Genomic DNA, 25,492 nt, shown 5'->3' on the forward strand with positions numbered 1-25,492 from the left:
ACATTGCAGCAATTGTAATACACACCAAATAAACGAGATTGTTTTGGCACAAATGGTCATTTTTATAACAAGACACAATATAATTCACGCAGACCAACATAAAATGCCTATTAGGCCTACTACAAGCAAACAGTTTTATGTTAGAAAATAGTTTCACATTTCAATCATAGGCTCCAGTTTCCCGAGCATGAAATCAAAAAGTAGTAGTACAAGATTTTTATATAAATTTGGAATCGTCATATTCTTCCATAATCTACATTTACATTTATACTCCGCAAGCCACCCAATGGTGTGTGGCGGAGGGCACTTTACGTGCCACTGTCATTACCTCCCTTTACTGTTCCAGTTGCGTACAGTTCGCAGGAAGAACGACTGCCGGAAAGCCTCCGTGCCCGCTCGAATCTCTCTAATTTTACATTCGTGATCTCCTTGGGAGGTATAAGTAGGGGGGAAGCAATATATTCGATACCTCATCCAGAAATGCGCCCTCTCGAAACCCGGACAGCAAGCTACACCGTGATGCAGAGCGCCTCTATTGCAGAGTATGCTACTTGAGTTTGCTAAACATCTCCGTAACGCTGTCACGCTTACCAAATAACCCTGCGCCAAAACACGCTGCTCTTCTTTGGATCTTCTCTATCTCCTCTGTCAACCCGATCTGGTACGGATCCCACACTGATGAGCAATACTCAAGTATAGGTCGAACGAGTGTTTTGTAAGCCACCTCCTTTGTTGATGGACTACATTTTCTATGAACTCTCCGAATGAATCTCAACCTGGTACCCACCTTACCAACAATTAATTTTATATGATCATTCCACTTCAAATCGTTCGCACGCATACTCCCAGATATTTTACAGAAGTAACTGCTACCAGTGCTTGTTCCGCTATCATATAATCATACAATAAAGGATCCTTCTTTCTATGTATTCACAATACATTACATTTGTCTATGTTAAGGGTCAGTTGCCACTCCCTGCACCAAGTGCCTATCCGCTGCAGATTTTCCTGCATTTCGCTACAATTTTATAATGCTGCAACTTCTCTGTATACTACAGCATCATCCGCAAAAAGCCGCATGGAACTTCTGACACTATCTACTAGGTCATTTATATATATTGTGAAAAGCAATGGTCCCATAACACTCCCCTGTGGCACGCCAGAGGTTACTTTAGCGTCTGTAGACATCTCTCCATTGAGAACAACATGCTGTGTTCTGTTTGCTAAAAACTCTTCAATCCAGCCACACAGCTGGTCTGATATTCCGTAGGCTCTTACTTTGTTTATCAGGCGACAGTGCGGAACTGTACCGAACGCCTTCCAGAAGTCAAGGAAAATAACATCTACCTGGGAGCCTGTATATAATATTTTCTGGGTATCATGAACAAATAAAGCGAGTTGGGTCTCACACAATCGCTGTTTCCAGAATCCATGTTGATTCCTACAGAGTAGATTCTGGGTTTCCAGAAACGACATGATACGCGAGCAAAAAACATGTACTAAAATTCTACAACAGATCGACGTCAGAGATATGGGTCTATAGTTTTGCGCATCTGCTCGACGACCCTTCTTGAAGACTGGGACTACCTGTGCTCTTTTCCAATCATTTGTGTGATGACCCTGTTTCTTCTCCTTCCTCGTTTTAAGAAACAATCTTGTCATGACTAATTCTAGAACTATTCCTGCCTTTGTCAAAGTGAAAACTTGTTCACCGGTTAACTTCAGTAACCCTGCCAAAATCACCGGTTTAGTTATCCCTGATTATTCTCCGGTTAGGTGTTGTTATGTTCGTACCAGCCATTTTCTGCGGTACTTCCACAATAGAACTTAAGCGGATGCTAGATGGGGCCTGTACAACTGGCCATTACTAGTGTAACGATCTGGCCAAAAATTTTCTGGCAAAGTTTCACTTTCTTGGGTACACCAAGAAGATAATACGTAATCTTTCTTCCCTGTTATTCCTGTTAGTCATTTATTTCCACTCTGGTAGTCTGAATCTATAGATATCACTAGTAATTATAACAATGCTGATCATTCGCAAATATAATCAACCACATAATGAGACATCGATTGGCGTTCACTCATTCGGCTTTACTGCGCTCAGCTCATATGGCCCGGTCCCATTTTTCCTGCAGGGAAGTTTATTTCTAGGTGCGACGAGGATTCTCTGACAGACACATCACGTACACTATGCAAGCATTCGAAAATCAACTTATGATTCATTCAGAAATTAACTTACAGAGTGTGTTCAAAAAGCAACATAGATGTGTTTCAAAATCATATGAGTAACCGATAGACCAACGTGCGCTGGATGCTAGGCACTTTGTGAAACAAGGTTTTTTCTCCTGAAGAATATGAATTTGGCGCCCCTCCCTCCCCCGCCCTGGTCAGATACCTTCGTTTGCCCCCCCCCCCCCCCCCACTCATAGGTCCGGGCCAGCTGCGCATGCGTGAATCTGGCAGTAAAATTTTTTCCAGGTGCATCTAGCTGCTTGCTGCAACTACTTACACAGCCAACAGCCAAGTTTCTGTAGCCAGAAGTGGGAGAAGGTACTACTCATACGTAACTCAACTGCACATGCCCAAGAGCTTGCTCTTAACTGCTAAAACGAATCTAATGTAAACAGTTGTGACGCCATGCTCATCAGAGGCAATATGTTGCTATTAAGCATTGCATAGTCTTCCTAAAGTCTTTGACACATTTTGCTGTTGGCAGATGCTTGTATGAGCACTGTGTTTTGTTGTATATGGCACATTTCCTTTGCAATTTATGTTTTATTTTCTTTTTTTTTTTCCTTGTTCATGTTTTATTGTTGCAGCATTATTCTGCAAAAGCGGGATACAGTGATATCGTTTGTTAGAGTATCGCTTTTTACCAGTCAAAATTACAAGAATTTAACTGAAAACCAAGACGACAAAAAATTCCCTGAATTCTAAAAAAAATTCCCGTGTTTTTCCCAGTTTTCTCCCAGATGAAAAAATTCCCGGGTTTTTCCCGGATCTCCCGGGTCATATACACCCTGTGATAATATATCCACTAGTTCATATATGTGAGGTTAACCAGGTATAAATTACTTAAATAAGACACCCTTTTCATCATTATCATCAATGAATTAGTGACAAAACTTGTGTTAACATGTTAAAACTTGCTGGCTGAATTAAAGAATTTTTAATATTTTGTTGGGTAAAAACTGTAGCAAAAAAACATTCAGAAAGTAATCAAGTCAGTTGGGTTGCTGTGATGTCATTGCCATGATAAACATACTCTGGTTACTGTAAGTGGACAGCGCACAGCTGGAACTGTTATTAGTGTCACAGCAACTGGCTGGTATTAACAACTTTTTGGATGACAATAAAGATACTGAGACTGGCTACATTAGAGGAAATCACTTTTTTCCCTTGAATTAATTGCAGACTGACAGAAACAGCACAGGAGACATCAAGAGTGACAGTAATTTTTAGGGGGTATGCTGAGCCACTGAGACGCAAGAGAGAAACACTTCTAAAGGTTTTGCACTTGGCATAGAATATTTATCTATTTTTTATGGTGGTATCCAATAAAAGTGAATTTATGTCTTTTAAGTGAACAAACATTTGCTTTCATGGAGAGAAAAAAGTACTTCTTTATTGGCCCCGGTACAATCTATTACAATGTGGAAGCTGCAACGGATACAAGTAAGAAAAGTACACTTTAGTTGAAGACAGGAATCTGAAAAAAATTAAATTGCTCATCCATATCAGCAACTTAGCTAAGAGCATTTCACATCTGTGCAATTTAGAATGCTGATCCGCGAAGGGAGGATTCAGATGGTACATGTCATTAATCAGTCGCTGAAGCGAACTCTCTTGTATGCAGCAGGATTCTCTGCCACTGGGTGGTGAAAGATCTACACTTCGCAAGCAATGGCACAGTGTTTGGCAGAGGTCACTGGCCTCAGCTTTGTGGGCATGTCTACACAACTACCATGCATTATTCACAACACTGTTAATATGTGATGTATCTGCTTCGACACATAGCCCTTGCTCTAATGAAGTAAGGTATATTGATAACAGAACTGGAACAGAATGTAACACGCATGTGGTCTAGGTCTCTCTCATGGCTATAATCAATTTGACAGGGATCTGAACGAGGGCCAGCAAAAGAAAAAGAAATTTTGTAAGTTGTGAGGTAGAATATCACGTTTTTGAGATATAAGATTTTGGTGAGGATGTTCTTCATTTCTGGGCACGAGTAGGATTGCCCTTGAGGAGGTTGTGCTTCAGCTGTTCCTGTTTGGGTGGTACTGGGAAACAAATCCAGAAAGTCGAGCTTCACAGATGGTCACTGACTGGGAGGAAGAGATGGTAGCTATAGAAGTGCAAGTACTGTTGATAGTTAGGGGTTTTAATGTGGGCGTAGCTAGTTATATAACTGCCACAAAGAGGGAAGTCAGTGTCCAGAAAAGTGGCTCATTACACTGAAGATTATTAACTGAAATAGATTTGAGAGGCATTGAATATGTGGATGGAGTGAGGTCTCACCTTGGCCTTGGGTCCAGATCCTGAAGATAGTATCACAGAATATAACAGGTGGGGTGTTTTGGATTTTAAGTGGCTGAGAAGTACTCCTCCAGGTTGCCCATAAACAGATTTGTACATGAGGTGGTTGTGTATGTCTTTATGGCTATGCCATGGGTGTTTTTTTTTTTTTTTTTTTTTACACTCAAAGGAATATCAATGTTGGCTGAAGATAAAGCTTTCTGCAAGTGGCAGTGATAAAGATCAGTTGGAGAAAAATTACATACACATGCTATTTTAAAAGGTGCTCCTGCTTTTCAAATTCTACTACATTTGTGCTGCTCATATGATCTAAATTCAGAGACCTACACAAATAAAATGACTGTTGCTTAAAGGCAGAAGTTACTTTAAATTACACAAATAAAGGCTTTGGAGGCTTATTTACAATGAACATCAAGTTCTGAGGTGTTAGCAGAAATCTGCAAACATAGAAGCCAAATACACAGGTAATGTATACAAGGAGCAGCTAATGAGATAAACATAATTTACTTGTGAACTGTTTAAGGACAAAAATATTACAAACTACATTTATTCATTACTATTTATTGCAAACTTGTTGCTACAAGGTAAAAGGTAACTAGCACTGCAATTTAGCAATGGTCTAATAAGGCAAAAACTTGTTCATGACAGATAAATATTGGTGAAACACATTTCCGAGTTTTGCCCTCGAGTATGAAACTTATACCATGAAGCATCAGAGTAATTCATTAACATAGTTTTAATTTTCTTCAGTTCTGTAATACCATGCTTCATAAAAACCATTTTATTCTCACTGTGGTGTTGTGGTGTAGTCTTCAGTCCAAAGACAGGTTTGGCGCAGCACTCCACAGTAGTCTGTTCATTTCTGCATAATTAATGGAACCTACATCCATTTGAACATTCATACTGCAGTCAAACCTTGTCTCACTTTACAGTTCTACACTCATACTCACACTCATTCACTCTCTTGAATAAACCTATCCCTTCTCTTAGTCAAGTTGTGCCTCAAGTTTATCTGCTCTCTAGTTCAATACCTTATAGTTCAATGCCTTATCTACCAACTTAATACTCAGCATTCACATTTAAAATGCTTCTATTTCATTTTTGTCTGTACTTTTTTATCATTCATATTTTATGTTCATTAGGCGCTACACTCCAGACCAACACTTTCAGAAGAGACTTCCTAAAACTCAAATTTGACATATTTATCTCACTCAGGAATTTTATTCTGCCTATCTGCAGGCTGAATTTTGTATCCTCTATACTTCTGACATCATTGGTTATTTTAATGCTCAGATGAGAAAACTTGTCTTCTAATACTACTACCCAGCAGCAGCAGCAGCAGCAGCAGTAAGAATACTTGCAAATTAAAAGGTCACAATGACAGCTAAAAGGGATGCTCTGGTACATAGTGGTAATCTGCCCCAACATACAGGGTGAACCAGAAGTCCAGTGACAAACTTTCAGAGATTGTTTAGGGATTTCCTCTGAGTATTTCAGTGTAAGGGTCCCATGGTTTCCAGCAGATTGTTATAGGTTCATTGCATTTAGTTTTTTTCCTTGCCCCAACTGCCTTTTATCTTAACTGTACGGAAAACAGTGCACAACAGTGCAAATGTCAACAGTATAAGCATGAGTCTTTTGTTTCGAAAGACTCTTTCCTTCTCATCCTGTCTGGTAAGTCTCCCATGACCATGGGTTCTGGACAACACTTCCGAACTCTCCGTTTCCTAAACACTGCCAGTCCTTTTCCTTTGCCACCTCTTCCTTTCCTTTCAACACGTCTGGCCAAAAGAAGCCACTGGCTCTTAAAGCTTGCAAATTTCAATACCTTTACATGTATGCACTGCTGCTGTTTCTTGGTGAGTATATTTTTTTACTTATTCAATTACATTATACATATTTTAGCAGTAATTCACCTTTGATATAATTACGAGGTGTAGCGGTATGAAATCAGCGTTAAGACACAAATGTGTCGATAAGGAACATTTGTTGTGAACGAGCCTTAATTTTTTTTGTTTGGTTGGTATGACATCTGTCACAGATATTTAGTACACATCAAGTCATGGAACAAACATCATCATATGTTTTCATCACGCTAACAATGTCGAATTTTGTACCATAAAGTGATGATTTGCGGAAAACATTAATTTTTTTGTTTTCAATCAAAAAAAGTGCTGCAGAGTCGCATCGAATGCTTGTCGCAGCATATGATGATCATGCTCTATCAGAAGCAACACGCAAAAGATGGTTTCAACGGTTCAGAAACAATGATTTTGATGTAAGAAATGAAAAACATGGAAGACCACCGAAAAAGTTCGAAGATTCCGAAATGGAAGCAATACTGGATGAAGATGATACTTTGAGTCAAAAGCAAATGGCATCAAGGAAAATATGTTATGTGGACATGTGTCCGGAAACGCTTACTTTCCACATTAGAGCTCATATGCTAAATGTTGCACAACGAACAATTTCTGGCCGTTTGAAAGCTATGAGAAAGATCCAAAAGTGTGGAAAATGGGTGTCACACGAACTGAATGAAAGACAGATGAACAACCGAAAAACCATTTGTCAAATTTTGCTTCAAAGACATGAAAGAAAATCAATTTTGCATCAAATTGTTACTGGCAATGAAAAATGGATTTATTTTAAGAATCCTAAACGGGAAAAATCATGGGTTAATCCGGGACAACTATCAACATCGACTGCAAAACCAGATTGATTCAGCAAGAAGACAATGAATGCTCTGTGTTTGGTGGGATCAGAAAGGTATGGTGTATCATGAGCTTCTAAAACCCAGTGAAACTGTGAATACTAATTGCTACAGACAACAAATGATCAATTTGAACTATGCATTGATCGAAAAAAGACCAGAATGGGCCAGAAGACATGGCAAAGTAAGTTTTTTACACGACAATGCACCTGCACACAAAGCAAAACTGGTTCAGGATACAATCAAAACACTTGGCTGGGAGCTGCTACCCCACCCGCCATATTCACCAGACTTGGCCCCTTCTGACTACCATTTGTTTTCATCAATGGGACACGCATTGGCTGAGGAACACTTCGATTCCTAGGAAGAAGTCGAAAATTGGGTGCCTGATTGGTTTGCTTCAAAAGACGAACATGTCTATTGGCGTGGTGTCCACAAATTGGCAGAAAGGTGGTCAAAATGTATAGAAAGCAATGGTCAGTACCCTGAATAAAATGTTTTTACTTTTCAATTCAAAATTAGTGTTTTATTTTCACAAAAAACGCTCATTTCATATTGGTACACCTGATACATTATTTTGCAGGAAACCAGCTCATCAAATCTCCTTTGTTTTAAGGGTGATAGTGATCTCAGCCAGTCCAGCCACACCTTTAAAACTGTGTTGGTTTGATGTTGGGACCCATAACCGCACCAATGAGGAGCTATGGTAAGACACATCTACCTAAACAGAGCCTTACTTGTATGGGAAAGCCTGATACTTGAAGTGGTGCTGCAGGTGCACCAGGGGTTGCCCATTATTGTCATCCCATCAATGTCCAACTCGTGTGCAATTAGTCCAGTCCTTATGATCCACATGGTTAAGCCAAGTCCCTGTTTCCATACACACGCTGTTCTACTATCACACCCAGTGGTGATTGCTGAAGCATTTCCAGAGCTTACAGAACTACAGGACTGGCAATGCTGACTTAACCTCAGCTTGGGGTCTCAAGTGTTGACATGTCTGTACCCAGCCATTACTGGCTGAGTACCCTGGGCACTGAGGGGTTGTGATTTACAGCTATTTTACTCCGAGTTTATTTCTTTCATGGCAGTAATATACGATATTTTGCTCGGTAGCTTCTGTATAGTTTTCCATTAATATATTGCCACCTCTCTTCAAGCTTTCTTATAAAAGAACAAAAAGTAGCTATAGCATATTCAAACTCCCCTAACGACACAGATAAAAACAAATACTGACCACTCTGGAGAATAGACGAAGTGTCTCAAGGTCTTCCAGGATGTTACTGGCTTTTGTGGTAATGAGTAGCATGTAGAGCTTTTCCAAGGGTTGGTACACATATCGTACTGACTCAGTTTCAACAAAGGTGTGTTGCTTGCCTGTTGACATCAACTTCGGAAATGCTGATAATAGGCCTTCAATACGTGCTTTAGTCATTTCCACAAACTGCCGGGATACCAGAGCTGAAAAATGGAAACATCAGGATAAGTGTTAGTATGCAAAAAGTACCTACAGAAATTCTAGTTTTATTAGAGCATCAGTGATATACACAAATTAGCTGCACATCACAACAACATCTTACAGTGTCATACATCACAGGCCACTAATTACAAGAATGTAAGTGCACCTATTCTGTTACACCTTTATATGCATTTTGTAAAAAAAAATTTTCATTTTAAATATTATAAGAAGTGTGTTTAATTTTAAATATTATAAGAAGTGTGTTTATGTTGTTTAGTGTTTTATTTAAAGAAACTATCATATAAATACATCAAAAAATTTAAAAGATAGGATTAAATTCTGAAGACAAATGGTGTGTGTGTGTGTGTGTGTGTGTGTGTGTGTGTGTGTGTGTGATTGTTTAGTCAGATCTCTACCAATCCACATCAGCAAAACAATGGGCAAAAGACATATACACAAGTACACCCTCTTTTCTGACAATAGCTTGTGTGCAACGCAACTAAATACAATGATACACCAGTTGCCACTGACATTAGACAAGGCTTAAAACTGCAGATGAGACAAGAATGTTGAAGATCTGCAGAAAGAAGGAGTAAACTGAATAAGAGCAAAAGGAAAGGAAAGGAAAAAGAAGATAGTGACAGTAGGTTGCATACATCACACATTTCAGAAGAGCTGGATATCATATGATAAGAACAAGGGTTAAGGAAAGGTTCATGAGATAATAAGGATTGTTCTGTGCTGCCAAGAGAACATCTGGGCCAGCATGGGATGCCTCGTCTGTTGGGACTGTGACCAATCATCTCGAAAGATCCAGACAAGTGCAGAGTCCTTGGGCACTCCAATGTCAGGCAGTAAATGGTGCCCCACTGAAATGGCAGTCAGGTTGGGAAAGAAGGCCAGTGTACACTTGGAAGGTTTGCTGGTTGGGTTTCATTGGAGATGTGGAACTGATTGTCATTCTCTGATTTGAGCTGAGTGGAGAGCTTAAAACAGAGACTCTGATGATTCTTTAAAGATCTAGGATGCAGATACATCAATTCCACCTTTAGTTGGATAACTGTAGGACACCCTCCCATACAATGTCAGGCATGCACTACACACAGAAAGCAACTACAAGATAGCAGGATACATGTGGTGTGTACATGTTTTTTTATGTAGAGTAACCTTTGACCTTTGCGCACAGACAATTAATTATTTACTGATTTGTAAAATAAGTTAACGACAGGAGCGGCCATAAATAGAACCCAGAAATAGGCCTGTTTATAAACAGCAATAATGCCAGCATTGTATTAGAAAAGGAAAGCTGTCTATAACCTGATATTACCAGCAATGAAAATTTAAATCCAGGCTGAAATGTATATTGTGGAGACTGGCCGGACAGCAGTGAAAGAGGCGTGTCTATAGCCAAAAACAATAAATACAATAATATCTAATGAAGTTAGAACAGATCCTGTACGTGATATAATTAGATGAATATAAATGTTAAAGGTGATCGTACATGATAACCAGATGTTCTAAGAAACTGCCTGCCTGGCGAGTAGTGGCAGAATGTTTCTGAGCAAGCTTGGAGAAGTTGGCATTTTATAGTATTGGGGTAAGATTTCAACTTACCAGCTACTGACTGGGAGATTCAATTCATAAGATAGGTTCTAGATACGTGGATTTGTATGGTATTGGTCTAATTGCTCTATCCAAAAATTTCCTGCAGCAGTTAGATCTTACAGCTCCTGGTAACAAAAAGGCTCAAATTTTTAGATTCAGTTAACACAGAGCAGGAAATTAGTAACCTTAAGGCAGATATAAAATTTGCAACACAATTAAAGGATCACTTTTCAAAACACCATAATTATCACCCACTGCAACACAAGTTTGAAATTAGGCTCAAAGGTGCATACAACATACTTCTGTAATGCTGCAAAAGGGTAATGCCCTGCAACATCACCCTCAGACTTGGTCATGGTTCAAACAGCAAGGTGTTGATGCATGCGAAGAAAAGGCCACAGCTCAGGATGTCACATTGGAAACCAAATTTCACCACAATTCTGTACACCACCACCATGGATGTGTCACATGGGAAGGTCGTTGCACCCCGTCTTAACCACATTTCATCCCTTCTTTTGAAACCTCCCTGATGGAGGTCAAAACCAAGATGTGCAGTGCTGAAATAACACGGTTTTCTTATGGGCGTCCAAGTAAAACACGTCAGACACTCCACTGCTCAGAACTGATATGAAAAGGCCTTAGGGGGAGACATAGAGGGCATCAATGATACCATCCCTTTCCTTGGGGTGTTGATTCCCACATATTTTGTGGTCGAAAATGAGAGTTTTCAGTGTGATGAACAACAGGACTATGTTCTTGGCAACATTTGACACTGAGACACCCACCACATGATTCAATCCTTTTCTAAGGATATTGTGTGCTAGTAATCTCACTGCATGTGATTGCACCCCTCTGGAGCGCAATACAATCACAATTCTTGCTCTTATGTGTACAGTGTGAAACAATACAATCAAAATTCTTGTTCTTGCACGTACAGGGTGAAACCACTACAGCTGTTCAAAACCATTTGACAAAATTTGAACACAGTCTGAAACAATGCTTTTTCAGCCCTCCTGTGGTGTGATCACGAAAGAGTGCAACACTGACACAACTGAATAAAATGGCAAGGACACCCTATAAGAATCAGAGATGTGTGTCCTAGGCACCTGCAGGTGTGATACACAGCTGCTCTTCCATCTGCTAGTAGGCCATCTGGAATCAGAGAAGTGTCAAATGGGTTGCTCACCTGCAAGTGCCTATGACTTCGTCACAGGTCATCTCTGTACAAGCACATCTTTAAAGAGCTCAACAAATTTGAGCAGGTGGCACCAAGGGTTCCCATTTTATTCACGCATGTGTAAATGTTACATCCCTCTGTAATTAGGCAACAGGAGGGCACGAAACAAGTGGGCTAAAAAAGCTTAAGCACAGTTTGCTGCTTCAGATCGCATTCAAATCTTGTTGAATGGTTTTGAATAGTCCCTACAGGTTCCAACCTGTGAACCAGAGCAAAACTTGTGGCCGCAATGCACTCCAAATGGGCATGATCACATTCAAAGGAGTTGCTGCCTGACGAGGTACTTGGAGAAGGGTTGAGTCATCGGACGGGTGTCAGCAGCATCAAACGTTGTCAAGAATGTCATCCTTTTGTTCACCGCAGTGCATACTGTCGTTTTTGATTGAAAATGTTTGGAATTGGTCCCCCAAGGAAAAGGTTGGTATAAATGATGCCCTTTATGCCACTTCCTATGTTTGTTTTTTTTGTGTTTATTCTGAACGGTAGTATGTTTGACACTTTTTCTCATTGTTTGACACATCTATGATGGTACTGTACAGAATTATGGTGAAATTTGGTGCCAATGTGACATCATTAACCCACCATACACATCACATGTACTTCTGACCTGTGGTCATTTTCGCATGTGTCAGTACTGTACTGTTTGAAGCATCGCCAAGCCCAAGTGGCATCACAGGGCACCACACTTTTGTACCATTATGTAGGAATGTAGAACCAAATTTCACTGATGTGTCACACTGGCAAACAATTATGGGATTTAAAAAAAGTGATCCTCCAACTGCGTTGCACAGTGTAGCATCACTGTGTGTGTCAGTAGTAGTGTTGAGAAAGATGGGAAGATATTTCATCTTAGAAAATGAAACAAACAGTTTTCAGTCAACATCAAACATTGATCTCTGACAATAAAAATGTTGATTACATCTGTGCAAAATTCAAGACAATATGTCTCAGAGGAGGTATGTGCTGAGCAACATTGTGAGGGATGGGAAAGATGCACAATGGTTAAACAGCAGTGTTTAGAATGTTGCTCCAAGAGCAAAAATAACTTCAACACCAATTTAAACATAGCCAAAGCCTTTTTGACAAAGAAAATGAAGTGAAAATGATAATGTACAGTAATGTATGAAGTGCTCAATGAATTCTAAAATAAAATTCCTTTCAATCTCACAAAAAACTTCTATTAAGTTGTGTTCTTCTGTTAAGTTAGGAACTTGAGCAAATCTATTTATCCCATCGCTAAGTTATCACACTGGCATAGGAAAAGAGGATGACACAGACAAGGCAAAAATACTTAATTCTATTTTCCAAAATTATTTACATGAGAAAAACTACATTACAATTTCTTCTTTTAGCTGTCTATTGTGATAAGTGACAGTGAGACAGAAAATCAATTAAAATTGCTCAATAGAGAGAAGATGACTAGGCTTTATGGTTAACTATACCATTCTCATAGCATGTGCGAGAGCACTTGCTTCTCTTGTATCAATAGTCTATCGTGGGTCACTGGAGGAATGCAGTGATCCATCCAAAACAGTGGATGAACACACACACATTATGGCACTACCAGACAAAAAAAAAAAAAAAAAAAAAAAAAAAAAAAAAAAAAAAAAAAAAAAAAAAAAAAAAAGAAGAATGCAATACCACGAAAGAGTTGTGCAACATCAATGACAGGTGGTAGGTGTGTTTCTAACTCTGAAAGGTGATGTCTATTAAAATTTCGCACCATTTGCATATGATTGTGCTAGTAGTGCCATTACGAGGATGCAAATCAGGGTTTGCTAGAAATGGTTGTAAGCATTAGTTGCCTTTGATGTTGGACATGGAGAGTTGATGTTAGTCAAAAATGCCTTTAAGGTGACAAATACACTATTACCAACATCTCACTTGAGTTTGAATGAAGTCATGTAATAGAGCTATGAGGAGCTGGATGTTCCTTCTACAATACAGCAGAAAGACTTGTCAGGAATGTAGCCACTGCACATGATTGCTGGCAGCCTGGCAGCAGTGCTCAGGAGAATGTACAGTCATAAGATGACCAAGCTCCAGATGGCCATGTGGGACTACTGAGAGGGAAGACCACCTTGTTCAGTGAGTGGCTCTGGTGCACTGTACTGAATCTGCAGCAGCAATTTGAGCAGCAGTTGAAACCACAGTGACAACAAACTGTTCCAGATCTGTTACTTTAAAGATAGCTCTGAGCCAGATGCCCCTTTGCGGGCATTCCACTGACCCCAAAGCATCGCCATTTGCAACTACAGGGATGTCAAGTGAGAGCTCACTGGAGCAGAGAGTGGAGGTATGTTGTGTTGTCTGATGAAAGCTGATTCTGCCTCGGGTGCCAGTGAAGGTCCTGTGTTGGTTAGGAGCAAGCCAGTTGTGTACCTGCAACCAACCTATCTGTGTGCTAGACACACTGGACCTACACCTAGAGTTATGGTCTGGAATGTCATTTCGTATGACAGCAGGAAAACTCTTGAGGTTATCCCACACATCGTGATTGCAAATCTGTACATAAATCTGGCGATTCAACCTGTTGTGCTGCCATTCATAAACAGCACTCCACGAGTTATTTTCTAAAAGGATAATGCTCAAACCAAGGACTGCTGTTGTAACCTAACATGCTCCACAGGGTGTCAACATGTTGCCTTGGGCTGCTTGATCACAAAATATGTCTCCAATCGACCACATATGAAACATCAGATGACAACTTCAGTGTCATCCACAACCAGCATTAACCGTCCCTGTGTTGATCGATTAGGTGCAACAGTCATGGAGCCCCATCCCACACAACACAGTGTATGCACATTTCTATGCTTGCATTCAACATTCTGGCAGTTACACTAATTATTAATTAACCAACATTTGACATTTGCAATGGCTTACCTCGCACATATATTATCCTGTGATCTTGCAATGTTAATCACTCAAATATGTTACTTAACAAATGTATTCTCGAAATTTATTTTTTTGTGTTGCGATTTTTTCTTCTGTCAGTGTATTTGCCTGCACTGCTTATGTTACTCTGTCGCCACATTTTGTAATATGTTTTATGATTTTAGTGGTAATTGAATCTCTGCTCTCCAAGAATCAACATGAATTCCACAAACAACAGTCTCAGAAGCCCTGGTTTGTTCTATTCTGCCATGAGACCCAATAGGCAACAGATGTTCTTGCAGAGGTTGATGCAATATTCTTTAACTTCTGGAAGGCATTCGACGCAGTTTTGCACTATCTCTTGACAAGGAAAAACTGAAGGACATAACATCAGACTAGCTTTGTTATAATTGGATTAAAGTGTCTTAAAAATACAATGCAACATGTCTTTCTTAACAGAGAGGAATCTTGTGATGTAAAAATATCTGTGGGTGTATGAAGGGAGTTCACAACAATACAAATGACTTACAGGGCAACATCAGAAGTGCCTTGAGGCTGTTGACAGGTGATGCAGTTGCATACAAAGAAGTTTCAACACTGGAAAAGTTTAGAAATATGCAGGTAGACTTACAGAGGATTGACAATTGGTGCAGTGGCTGACAGATGACTCTCAATATACACAAATATAACACAGTGCATAAATAGACAGACACACCAACTTTTGTTTAATTACTAAGTTGTCAAACATCAATGGAAAGAGTCCCATCCATTCAATATCTGAAAGTACATATATAGAGCACTTTACAGTGGAAGAACTATATCTAACTAGTCGTCGGAGTTTCACTCAAGGAACCCTTAGGAAGTGAAATCCATCCACGAAAGAGGTACCTTACAAAACAGTTGTCTGACAATACTTGAGTATTGCTCTTCAGTATAGAATGATTACAAGGTGGGATCCTAAGAAGAGCAGTGCTGATCATAGGTTCATTTAGTACACAGGACAGCATCACATAGATGCTCGTCCAATTTCAGTAGTCGATGCTACAAGATAAGATGTTTTCACTGTGCATTATAGGCTCTACTACTAAAATTCTTATAGTGTGTGTTCCTAAAAAAAATCAACTAACATTTTGCTCCCTCCCATATACACTGCCTGACAAAAAGTTAAGCTCCCAGAAAACATGGTCAGATAACAATGTAACATCATACAAACACCCATCATTGGGCAGTATGTAAATGGTTTACAGTTGCACTTCTCTGTGACAGGTAGAACGACCACTAGAATACATGAGTGCATTAGTGATGTTCATGTTTGTTGTTGTTTACAGGCCTGGCCGTTTATTTTACAAGGGATGTGAACTGAATCAGCTCTTGAATTTTCACTGTGAAGGACACAGTGATGCTGCATGCTTCTGTGAGAAAGCATTATCAGCATTTGATAGGTCTCCATTTGGCCAGCTGATCAACTGATGCAATGTCCAGATTTGTGGAGCATCCAAGAACAAGTATTCAACGCCCTGCTACATGCTCCATCATCCCTCACCCTTGGTCAGACACTAGCAGCAACCAGTAAAAGAGTTACCACCTCATGTGTAGGCTGCTGCTGTTAACACGGTAACACAAATGGCTGCATTCAGAATAGTGCCGTGGCCAGGAAACACACACTGCTGATGAATGGCATCACTGTGTTCAGTGATGGACAGTAGTCTCACACTACACCTGATCACCATTGTTGGCGAATATGGTGGTGTCCTAGGAAGAGGTTCTACTCTTCCGATGTGTACAAAAAGGACAGCGGAATTACTCCTGGCATCATGGTGTGGAGAGACATTGGGTATGCCTTTAGGTCACAACAGATAGTGATTGTGGGAACTCTGATGGTGTAACAGTATGTCATGGCCTGCATCCCCATACGTTAACTCTCATGGGACAGTAACGTGGTGCCGTTTTCAACAGGACAATGATTGTCCACACATTTTATGTACCTCTATGAACTGTCAATATGATGTTTATATACTCCTGTGGCCAGCAAGATCTGCAGATCTGTTCCTGATAGAACATGTGTGGAACCAGCTTGTATGTCGTCTCTATCGCACTGCCAGTATGCAGGATATGAAGGACCAGCTGTCAAGCAGCTTGCTTCAAGAGAGAATAAAATAACTACCACACTCTTGCCAAATGAATCCACACTTGCATAATGGTATGTGAACTCATACTGTCAAGCTCTACGTAAATCTGACTTAATTTTGTAATTACTGAAATAACATCACATACTCTTTCATCCTGCGAAGTTTAATTTTATTTCCTCCTGCCCGTCTGGGTGCTTCACTTTTTTTGTTGGGCAGTGTGTGTCTTACAGAAAAACCATGAAGGTAAAATTACAGAGATTTACACTTCTTGAAAGCTTACCAAAAATCTTTCTACTCATCAACCATGTCGAACAGGAAAGAGGGGCGGTGACAGTAGTATGTGCAGTACCCTCCACCATACACAATAAGGTAGTCTGCAGAGTATAGATGTAGATGTAAATGTGTTGACGCACACATCTCATTTGTTTCCTGAATGCTCTATTATGCTGTCTTATTTTGTCTTTATTACTGATTTGGAGTCCTCAATGACTTCTTAACTAGTACTTAGCAGTTTCATTTCCTCGAACGCTTTCCCCACTAATTCCATCAGTTATTATATGTGTCTATCAATGTCTCCCTCTCCCCAACTCCATTCCCAGATATACATATCACTGCATCCAGACAAACACAAAACAGGAAATACTACTTAACATTTATCAATTCTGAGAGGAAAAGTAAAAACATGTTGTTGAGTGATAAAATCTACATCTATACTTTGCAAGCACTGAAATGTATGACAGAGAGTGCTTCAAATTTTACCACATATTAGGGTTTCTTCACTGTTTCATTCACCTATAGGCCCACAATGTTGGAAGAATGACTGCTTAAATGCCTCCATGTGTGCTGTGATTAGTCTAATATTGTCTTTACTGTCCCTGGCATCCTTCTTCAGGATTGTCAGCACCTCTATGAGGTTCTCCAAAGGATAAAAAAAACTGTAGCCATTCATGTTACCCTTCTTCAAATACATTCAATATCCACTGGTTGCCCTAGTTGGTATAGGATTCACACACTTTACAAATATTGTGGAGTGGGTTGCACAAATTTTTTGCAAGCAATCTCCTGTGTCACAATGTTACACATGAGATCATCATCTTCCTTATACTGTTTGACACCAGAACGATTAGGGCTGATTGTGTTGCCAAAGATTATTGTCATGTTATACATTGGTGGGAAAAAATCACAACACCAAAAAATAATTAATGTAGATAAAGGAATTTCAAGAAAATATTTGTCTAGGTAACATATGTAAGCGATTAACAATGAAATGGTGGCACATTAATAACCAGTGTACCGCCAGAATGTTGAATGCAAGCATGCAACCATGCATACATTGTGTTGTACAGGTGCCGGATGTCAGTCTGTGGGATGGAGTTCAATGCCTGTTACACCTGGTCAGTCAATACAGAGAAGGTTAATATGGTTGAGGACGACACTGGAGTTGTCATCCAATGATATCTCATACGGACTCACTTGGAGACAGATCTGGTGATTGAGCAGGCGAAGGCAACATGTCAACACTCTGTAGAGCAAGTTGTGTCACAGGTTACAACAGCAGTACGTGAGTGTTATCCTGTTGGAAAACTCCCCCTGGAATACTGTTCATGAATGGCAGCACAGAAGGTTGAATCACCTGATTTATGTACACACGAGGGTGGTTTGAAAAGTTCTTCGAATTGAATAGAAAAAAAGTACTTACAGCACTGAAACTTTTTTATTTTTCAGTATAGATTAAAGTACTTGGTCCAACAATTTCCCAGTGCCTTGATGCCATCTCGAAAATGAGTTTCCTCCAAGCCTGCCAAATTATTGTCAACTCTGGCTATCAATTCTTTGTTTGAAGTGAATCTTCATCCGCCAAGAAAAATTTTCAGTTTTGGAAAGAGATGGAAGTCTGACAAAGCCATTATCATAAGATGGATGTGGCAACAATTCATACCTTAGTTCGTTAGTTCCGATATGTCCATTCTTATGCATTTTTGATCCAGCATTAAGTCACGGCAATCATCTTGCAGATAATTTTTTCCACTTCTAATTCTTCAGTTAAAATGTGATATACTCTTTCAGATGACATGTGGCAAGCGTGAGCAGTTTCACACACTTTCAATTAGCAATCCACCATGACCATTGTGTGCATTTTTGCAATGATTTCTGGAGTAGTGACACATCTTGGCTGACCACTGCACAGATCATCATCTAAGCACTGCAGACCAAATTTAAATTCACTTGTCCACTTGACAACAGTTGAACATGAAGAAGCAGAGTCCCCCAGTGTATTCTGGAAATCGGCATGAATGTCCTTTGCTTTCATACCTTTCTTTACAAAGTACTTAGTGACTGCTCAAATCTCGATTTTTCCATCTTTGCTAATCAATACGCGGGAACAACAACAGAACCATGCCACTGCCACAGCTCTCTTCCAAGAGCACTGACGTGGCACGTGTTTACAGGCAACAGTCCAACGAATATCACGTGAACAACTCGTTGCGCTAGCACTGACCTCTCGTGGTCATTCCGAGAACATTGGCACTGTGGCAGAACAGCTTTCATCAGACAACATACCTCCACCCTGTCCTCCAATCATCTCTCACTTGACAACAGTGAAGTCGCAAATGGCAGTGGTCTGGCATCAGTGGAATGCACACTGCTGGCACTCTGGCTCGTAGCTGCCCTTGGAGTAACCAATTTGCAACAGTTTGTTGTGTCACTGTGGTGCCAACCACTGCTCAAATTGCTGCTACAGATGCAGTACGATGCACCAGAGCCATACACCTCTCAGTCAAGCCATTTGCCTCCTTGCGACCACACAGTTTCGTGATCACCGCTGCCAGCAGACACGTACAATTCCTGTCAATTCTTTCTGCAATATTGCAGAAGAAACATTCATCTTCTAGCAGCCCTATTACACAACCTCATTCAAACTCTGCGAGGTGTCGATAAATGTGTCTTTGTCTCCTTAAAGGCATTCTTCACTAACCTCAACTCACCATGTCCAATCTCAAAGGAAACTAACGCTCATGACCGTCATAGTGTGTATTTAAAGCAAACCCATTTGTATCCTCATAGTGACACAACTAACATCATTCTTATGTGAATGGCATGAAATTTTAACAGATATCTTCTTTCTGATGTACAAACACGTCTACCAACTTTAGTTTATGTTGCACAGCTCCTTCTTGGTGCTGTGATTCTTTTTTCCATCAGTGTATAAGTATGTGGCCTTCTTTTACCTTGAATTGTGCCCTTTGCTATGTCAAGTTTCATTGAAATGTCAACAGTGACAGTGGATGGGCAGCATATTACACTTGTGTCCTTGCATTCCAAAGGAAGGCAAGGATGTCAGGTAAAAGCATGAAAAAGTGTTTCCAAGCAGCAGAAGGAAAGAATACAGATGTCTGTGTATTCAAATGGGTCCCATCTGGAATAAATATGATACTTAGTAAGCATAAAAAATTTGCAGCAACAGGCCTTTTTATTTGGTGTAAAACAAGAATGAAACCAAATCACAACACTTCTTACTGGTCACAAGCATCATCTGCAACTGACTGTGATAACCAGCACCTGAGATATCTGAATGATATGAAAATTGTGAACCGAATAGGGTGTAGAACAAGGTGCATTCAGCGATTGGATTTCACTATGCCAAATGCCCTACAAACAACTTGCTGTCAATCACTTTGTTGTTCTGAGCCATGTACAAATCAATCTGAATAACGTTTGCTGCATCAAAATTATGTATTCTGTGTACAAGCCACCAAACACATTTCTTCACTAGTTATATGTATAAATATCACCATATTGAATTTGCAACACCAAGCTGAAAATGAACAATTGTAACTACAGGTTACAGAAAACAATTATTTAGCAACATTTTCATTTAGCTGTATGAGACACAAATACTTTATATTAACATATGATGATGTAAAATAAAATTCTATTTGATGTATTAATGGTATGTGCTTGCCTTCTTCCAACTTGTGATAAAGCTTAACCTTTGAACTGTAAGGGAAATGCACGTTTAACACTGAACCCAAACTGCTACACAATTTGGCATTTTTGTTTACACAAGTTATTGTCAATGGTAAAAATTACAAACCATATAAAATCCTACATGATTCAAACTGCAATCTTTTGAACTTTAAGCCTAAAACTTCTGGCAACAAGTAAACCATTAGAACCCAAACAGGAAATAAGCATATAACCAAGAAATTAAACACTATGACTCAGCTTCCAAACTTACATTCTTCAAGGGCAACTCCTACACTGTAATTCTTAAAAGCTGATCTAGGGATCTTCGGCAGGAGCAATCAAATACAAATGTTGAAGACACTGAAGTTGACCATACTGTGCTGGTAACAAACTATGAAACTGGGCAGTCAACTTCAGCTTTGGCCAGAGATTGGTGGTGGATAGCATTTCATGTACAAAGATCCTGCAAAGTTGGCACATGACAAGACTGATTCCACAGGTGGTTTGGTCTCTAATGGAACAGGACATTTTGTAACAGAGCTAGAATGTAGTAGGTGCATTAGTGGGACATATTTTGCACCAATGTTTTTTACACAGATATTAACAGTACAGCAAGTCCCTTTTGCAGTAATTAACAATTGTTAGCAACATTTATTACACTCACAAGAAGTTGTGAAAACAGATGATATAATTCAACATAAATTTTGCTCCACTATTCACTCATTATAAAGTGTTCTAAGTGTTGTGACAGGGTAAGTAATGAAGAATAAGAAACAACCTGTTAGCTTTAACTAGTGACGGAAACAACTCATCAGCATAGCAGGACCTACATAAACATTATGGCAACTAAGACGTCATACAACCGAGAGTATCTTAACTATCACAGTAAGAGAATATGGAGGTCATGTGGGAGGACATTCTTATTATTGTCTTCAAGAATATTAAAACTTGAAAATATCATGCCAAGCGAGAAAAATATGGATTTCCAGCATAGCTATAACTACAGAATACACACTATATAAAAGAGAAAGAGATTATTTACATGAAACATTCAGTGGCTTCACCAACTGACAACCACAATGTCTCTTTCCAAACAAACCTAGACCTCAGATCATGCTTCAGATAAGGTTGTCAGTGATGACAGTGACATCACTAGTCACATCAGAATGGTAATACTGTTAATTTCACCCCACACTCATGGCAGTGCAGCTTAGAAGGCTTGCAGTAGGAACTGTGGTAGAGACTAGATGTCACATTTTAAAAATCACCATAACATTGGGTGTCGCTAGATACTCATCATAAGGGTAATCAGAAGAATTCAAATCCAGTTTGCAAACAGGTGACTAGCACATGAAAAGTAATTCTTGCAAGACACAAAATTTTTGCTTTATCCTCCTGATATTATAGCCCTCTTCCTCCTGTATAAATCACATGGCCCTCTTCTGGTCAAACAGTTCTGTAACACATTCTTGTTACTTATCAGACATTAGTTACCACCTATATTTTCCTTACATACATTACAGCAGTCTAATACAATTAATAAAGTGTGAGACTTCATTACTACTGTACAAGTAAGGAGTATTAAATAAATCTCAAACTGAAGCAAAGTGTTGGCAATTCATTTCAAGAGCTGTATTGAAAGAAAGAAAGAAAGAAAGAAAGAGAGAGAGAGAGAGAGAGAGAAATTGCACAAATACTTACTCTTCCCCGCTTTTGTGCAAACTGCTGCTGCTATGAGTACCTACAACAAAGAGTTCAACAAACATTCAAATATTCCATTGATAAATAAACATACAGTTTAAATTTAATACACACATACATTTTTGGTGAGGAAGGAAATAAAACTACAGTCAATCCTACTTGTGAAAAGAAACCAAATGTCAATTTTAGAAAATTTTAATTTTCCAACATTACTCACATTAAAAAGTGATTACAGCTCAAAAACGCTATTACCATTAGTGACAGTTACATGTTTTTACAAATATACCAGTGCTCACAATATTGCATATTTTACCTTCACTAAAACACAACTTAAATCCAAAATTTTGATTGCTCCAAACTGAAAAAAAAACCTTATGTACATTCTAACCAGAGTGAAGGAATAGGGCAAGATGAGTTAACATTGTCACTGACGCAACCAATTACACGCACCTGTATGCACGCAGTGCAGTCACTCTCTGTAGGAGTGTCAAGCTGCACCTTGAGTTAGCTACTTTACAATGGAAAAGCTAAACATGAACAATCAGAAGGCAAAATATATTTTACTACTTTTAAACTCCTCATAAAGTCAAACATACTGTCACTAGCATTTGCAGTAAATATATGATATTTGTGGTGTGTGTGCTACCTATTGCTGAAATGGACGCTATAAAGTTTTACTAACAATATCACTCTAGACGGTTTCCCATAATTCAATCTTATTCGTAATCCTACTGCACGTACTGTGTGAGGAGCAACTTTTTGGGGAGAGTTCTATCCTACGCTATATTCAATGTAACTCTCACCTGAAGGGCATAAAAGAAATAAACATATTAGCTAATCTATTGTTACTGACAATTCTTTGCAATTCTCATCACTTCTACCACATTACTTAACCCTACGAAATATGAAACAAATAGACAACACTGTGTTGGCGAATTTAAGAAATTAACATACATAACGAACGATCTCTTACGTTGTGTACAGGCACTATGATGTAGTATTACTGTTGTTATATAGTTTTACAGGCTGCTGGGCTTCAGGTCACACTGAGTAAGGGCTTCAGGTCACACTGAGTAAATAAACAACACAATACCACCGAAAATTTGTTATTTCTTTCTGATGTACAGCTCTGCCATAAATTCCCCATGCACACAGAGTTACTATCGTAGTAATTTACGCTGAATATAAAACTGTCTGACAAACTACGGTATAGCTATACAACACCAGTAAACACATACACACATAACCTTACTTCATAATGTACAGTTCCCCGTTTCATGAACTACGTTATTTTAATTTGTTTGCAAACAGCACAAACGTAACTTTAGTTTTTTTTAAGTATTCTTTTAAACTGAGTTACACGGAATATTTTTTAACAACTATACTTATAACTTAGGTTAACCCTGCTTTTGTATCACACATCATTCCACAGAAAAAATTGTTGTGAACTCAAAAAACCATATTTACCATTGTAAAAATTAGTATTGATGGCGTAAACAAATTTAATCACGCCTGTTTCCGACTTTCAGCAAAACACCGCCACCAACATGCCAGCTGGTGACGTGGGACTGAAGTTGTCAGCAGAGACTCGAGCGTTCAAAACAATGTGTTCTCGCTAATCTTAATTTTCAGGTAGGGCACTTACAAAACAAAACATAATATATTTACAGTAACTACATATTTATTCTCGTTCTAAAAGTCCCAGGACAGCATGAATTGCTTCCAGTGAATAATGAGAAATCGTTACACGTTAGTTAATTGCTGTCATCGTCCTTCCTTACTGTCGCTCATATTGAATACCCACAAATATCGTCTGTCTTTTCCGTATTTTCCTTATTTGCATTTGATAAATTGGATGAATTGCGGTTTATATTGGAAGCAAACAAATATCGGCATGTGTCAGCCAGCAACCGGCCAACTGAACCAGTTCACCGAATAAATTTGTCTTCTCCCGTTAAGTTCATCATATCGTTTCGAAATTGAGTTATTAGGAAAAACACCCAGTTGTTGCACAGACCGCGATAGAGGATGTCACTTTAAGCGTTCATAATCGGTCTCTCGGATTTCCCCGACCTCATCCGTCCAAAAATAAACGTAGACTTCTCCAAAATATTTGTTTATTGTTGTTTTTTAGTAACGTATTTAAGTTTAGGACTGAATTTTGGTAGCAGCGTTTCCCGCTAGATGGCAAACTGACTCTGAAATTTGTCTTGTGAGCCGTTTTGTGGAAACCTCTAAGTAATCGTTTCAGTCCTCTGATGTAACGCGCTACATCTCCTTGCCTCCTTGTGCCCACCAACATTCTTCATCAAACTGATTAGACAAGTTTTTGATTTTCTAGAATGTTCTGGGATAATATTGGAACTTGACTGCTGTATGTCTCCTCCTGTACCGATACTCTCCAAATTCTCAATTTTTCTATGCGCTTTTTGTTCACTTAAGGAAATTTACTGTATTCATTTCTTGCTTATTTTGTAAATGATTCATGCATATTAATCGATGCGATCAATTCTTTTTGTTTGTCTGGGGAATGCATTAAGTATGCTGAGACCATAAAACCCAGCTGCAGTGTCTAAAACAGATACTGCAGTGTCTGTAGTGCCTGAAATCTCAACGAATTCAAAAATGGGTGTGAGACAAGAGAAATGCTGTAAGCCATCGAAGCTATTGAAACAACTACCGCACTAAAATTATATACAAGGTGACATAGACGTGTGATATTAATTTCTGTCACCATTGCTCTAAGTACACCGTGTCCAAGCTTTAAGATGTACAATAATTTAACTAACTTTACATGGGCTTTACAGAACAAAAGTTACTTTACTTTCGGGTAAAAGCGTACGGTTCACCCATTAAAATGTCATGGGTGTAGCAGCCCACATTGTAGCTCTTTATCTGCTGGTTTTGTTTGCTGGGAAAAAGGAGGAGTAAGTGAGGTTATTGAACTCAATAGCTTCTGTTAGTCTTTGGCTAGGATTGTCCATTCGGATATTCAAATTTTTGCTGCTTGTCAGCCTAGAGTTTCAAATATTTCTGCTATGAAGTTATGACAGGAAGGTTGTGTTTTGTTGTCCTACTGACAGCAACATCGTTGGAGATAAACTATTTGGTCAGTTCAGCAAGAACAGGACCTTATCAGAAGGCCCTAAGGTGAATTAGGGAATCTAAAAAAACCTAATAGTCAGATGGGAATTTGAATTTTACTTCTCTCAAATGTATGTCTAGTGTCGTACAAAGACTTTTTATTGTTTATTTATTGGCCTGCAGAT

At 39.1% G+C, this 25,492-nt stretch overlaps 1 protein-coding gene across 1 annotated transcript in view; it reads right to left on the reverse strand.

Annotated features, from left to right (window-relative positions):
• LOC126458080 (coatomer subunit delta) overlaps positions 1–23,834 on the reverse strand; it is a 111,062-nt gene extending 87,228 nt beyond the window's left edge. Inside the window, exons 1-3 of the mRNA XM_050094895.1 lie at positions 23,691–23,834; positions 22,224–22,263; positions 8,487–8,710 (exon numbers count right to left, since the gene is read on the reverse strand). Coding sequence (XP_049950852.1) covers positions 8,487–8,710; positions 22,224–22,263; positions 23,691–23,693 — 267 coding nt within the window. The 5' untranslated portion in view covers positions 23,694–23,834. The remainder of the gene's footprint in view (positions 1–8,486; positions 8,711–22,223; positions 22,264–23,690) is intronic.
• Positions 23,835–25,492: the final 1,658 nt, after the last annotated feature.

This window comes from Schistocerca serialis, chromosome 2, assembly GCF_023864345.2.
Source record: "Schistocerca serialis cubense isolate TAMUIC-IGC-003099 chromosome 2, iqSchSeri2.2, whole genome shotgun sequence".
In the NCBI taxonomy this organism is placed as follows: Eukaryota; Metazoa; Arthropoda; class Insecta; order Orthoptera; family Acrididae; genus Schistocerca; species Schistocerca serialis.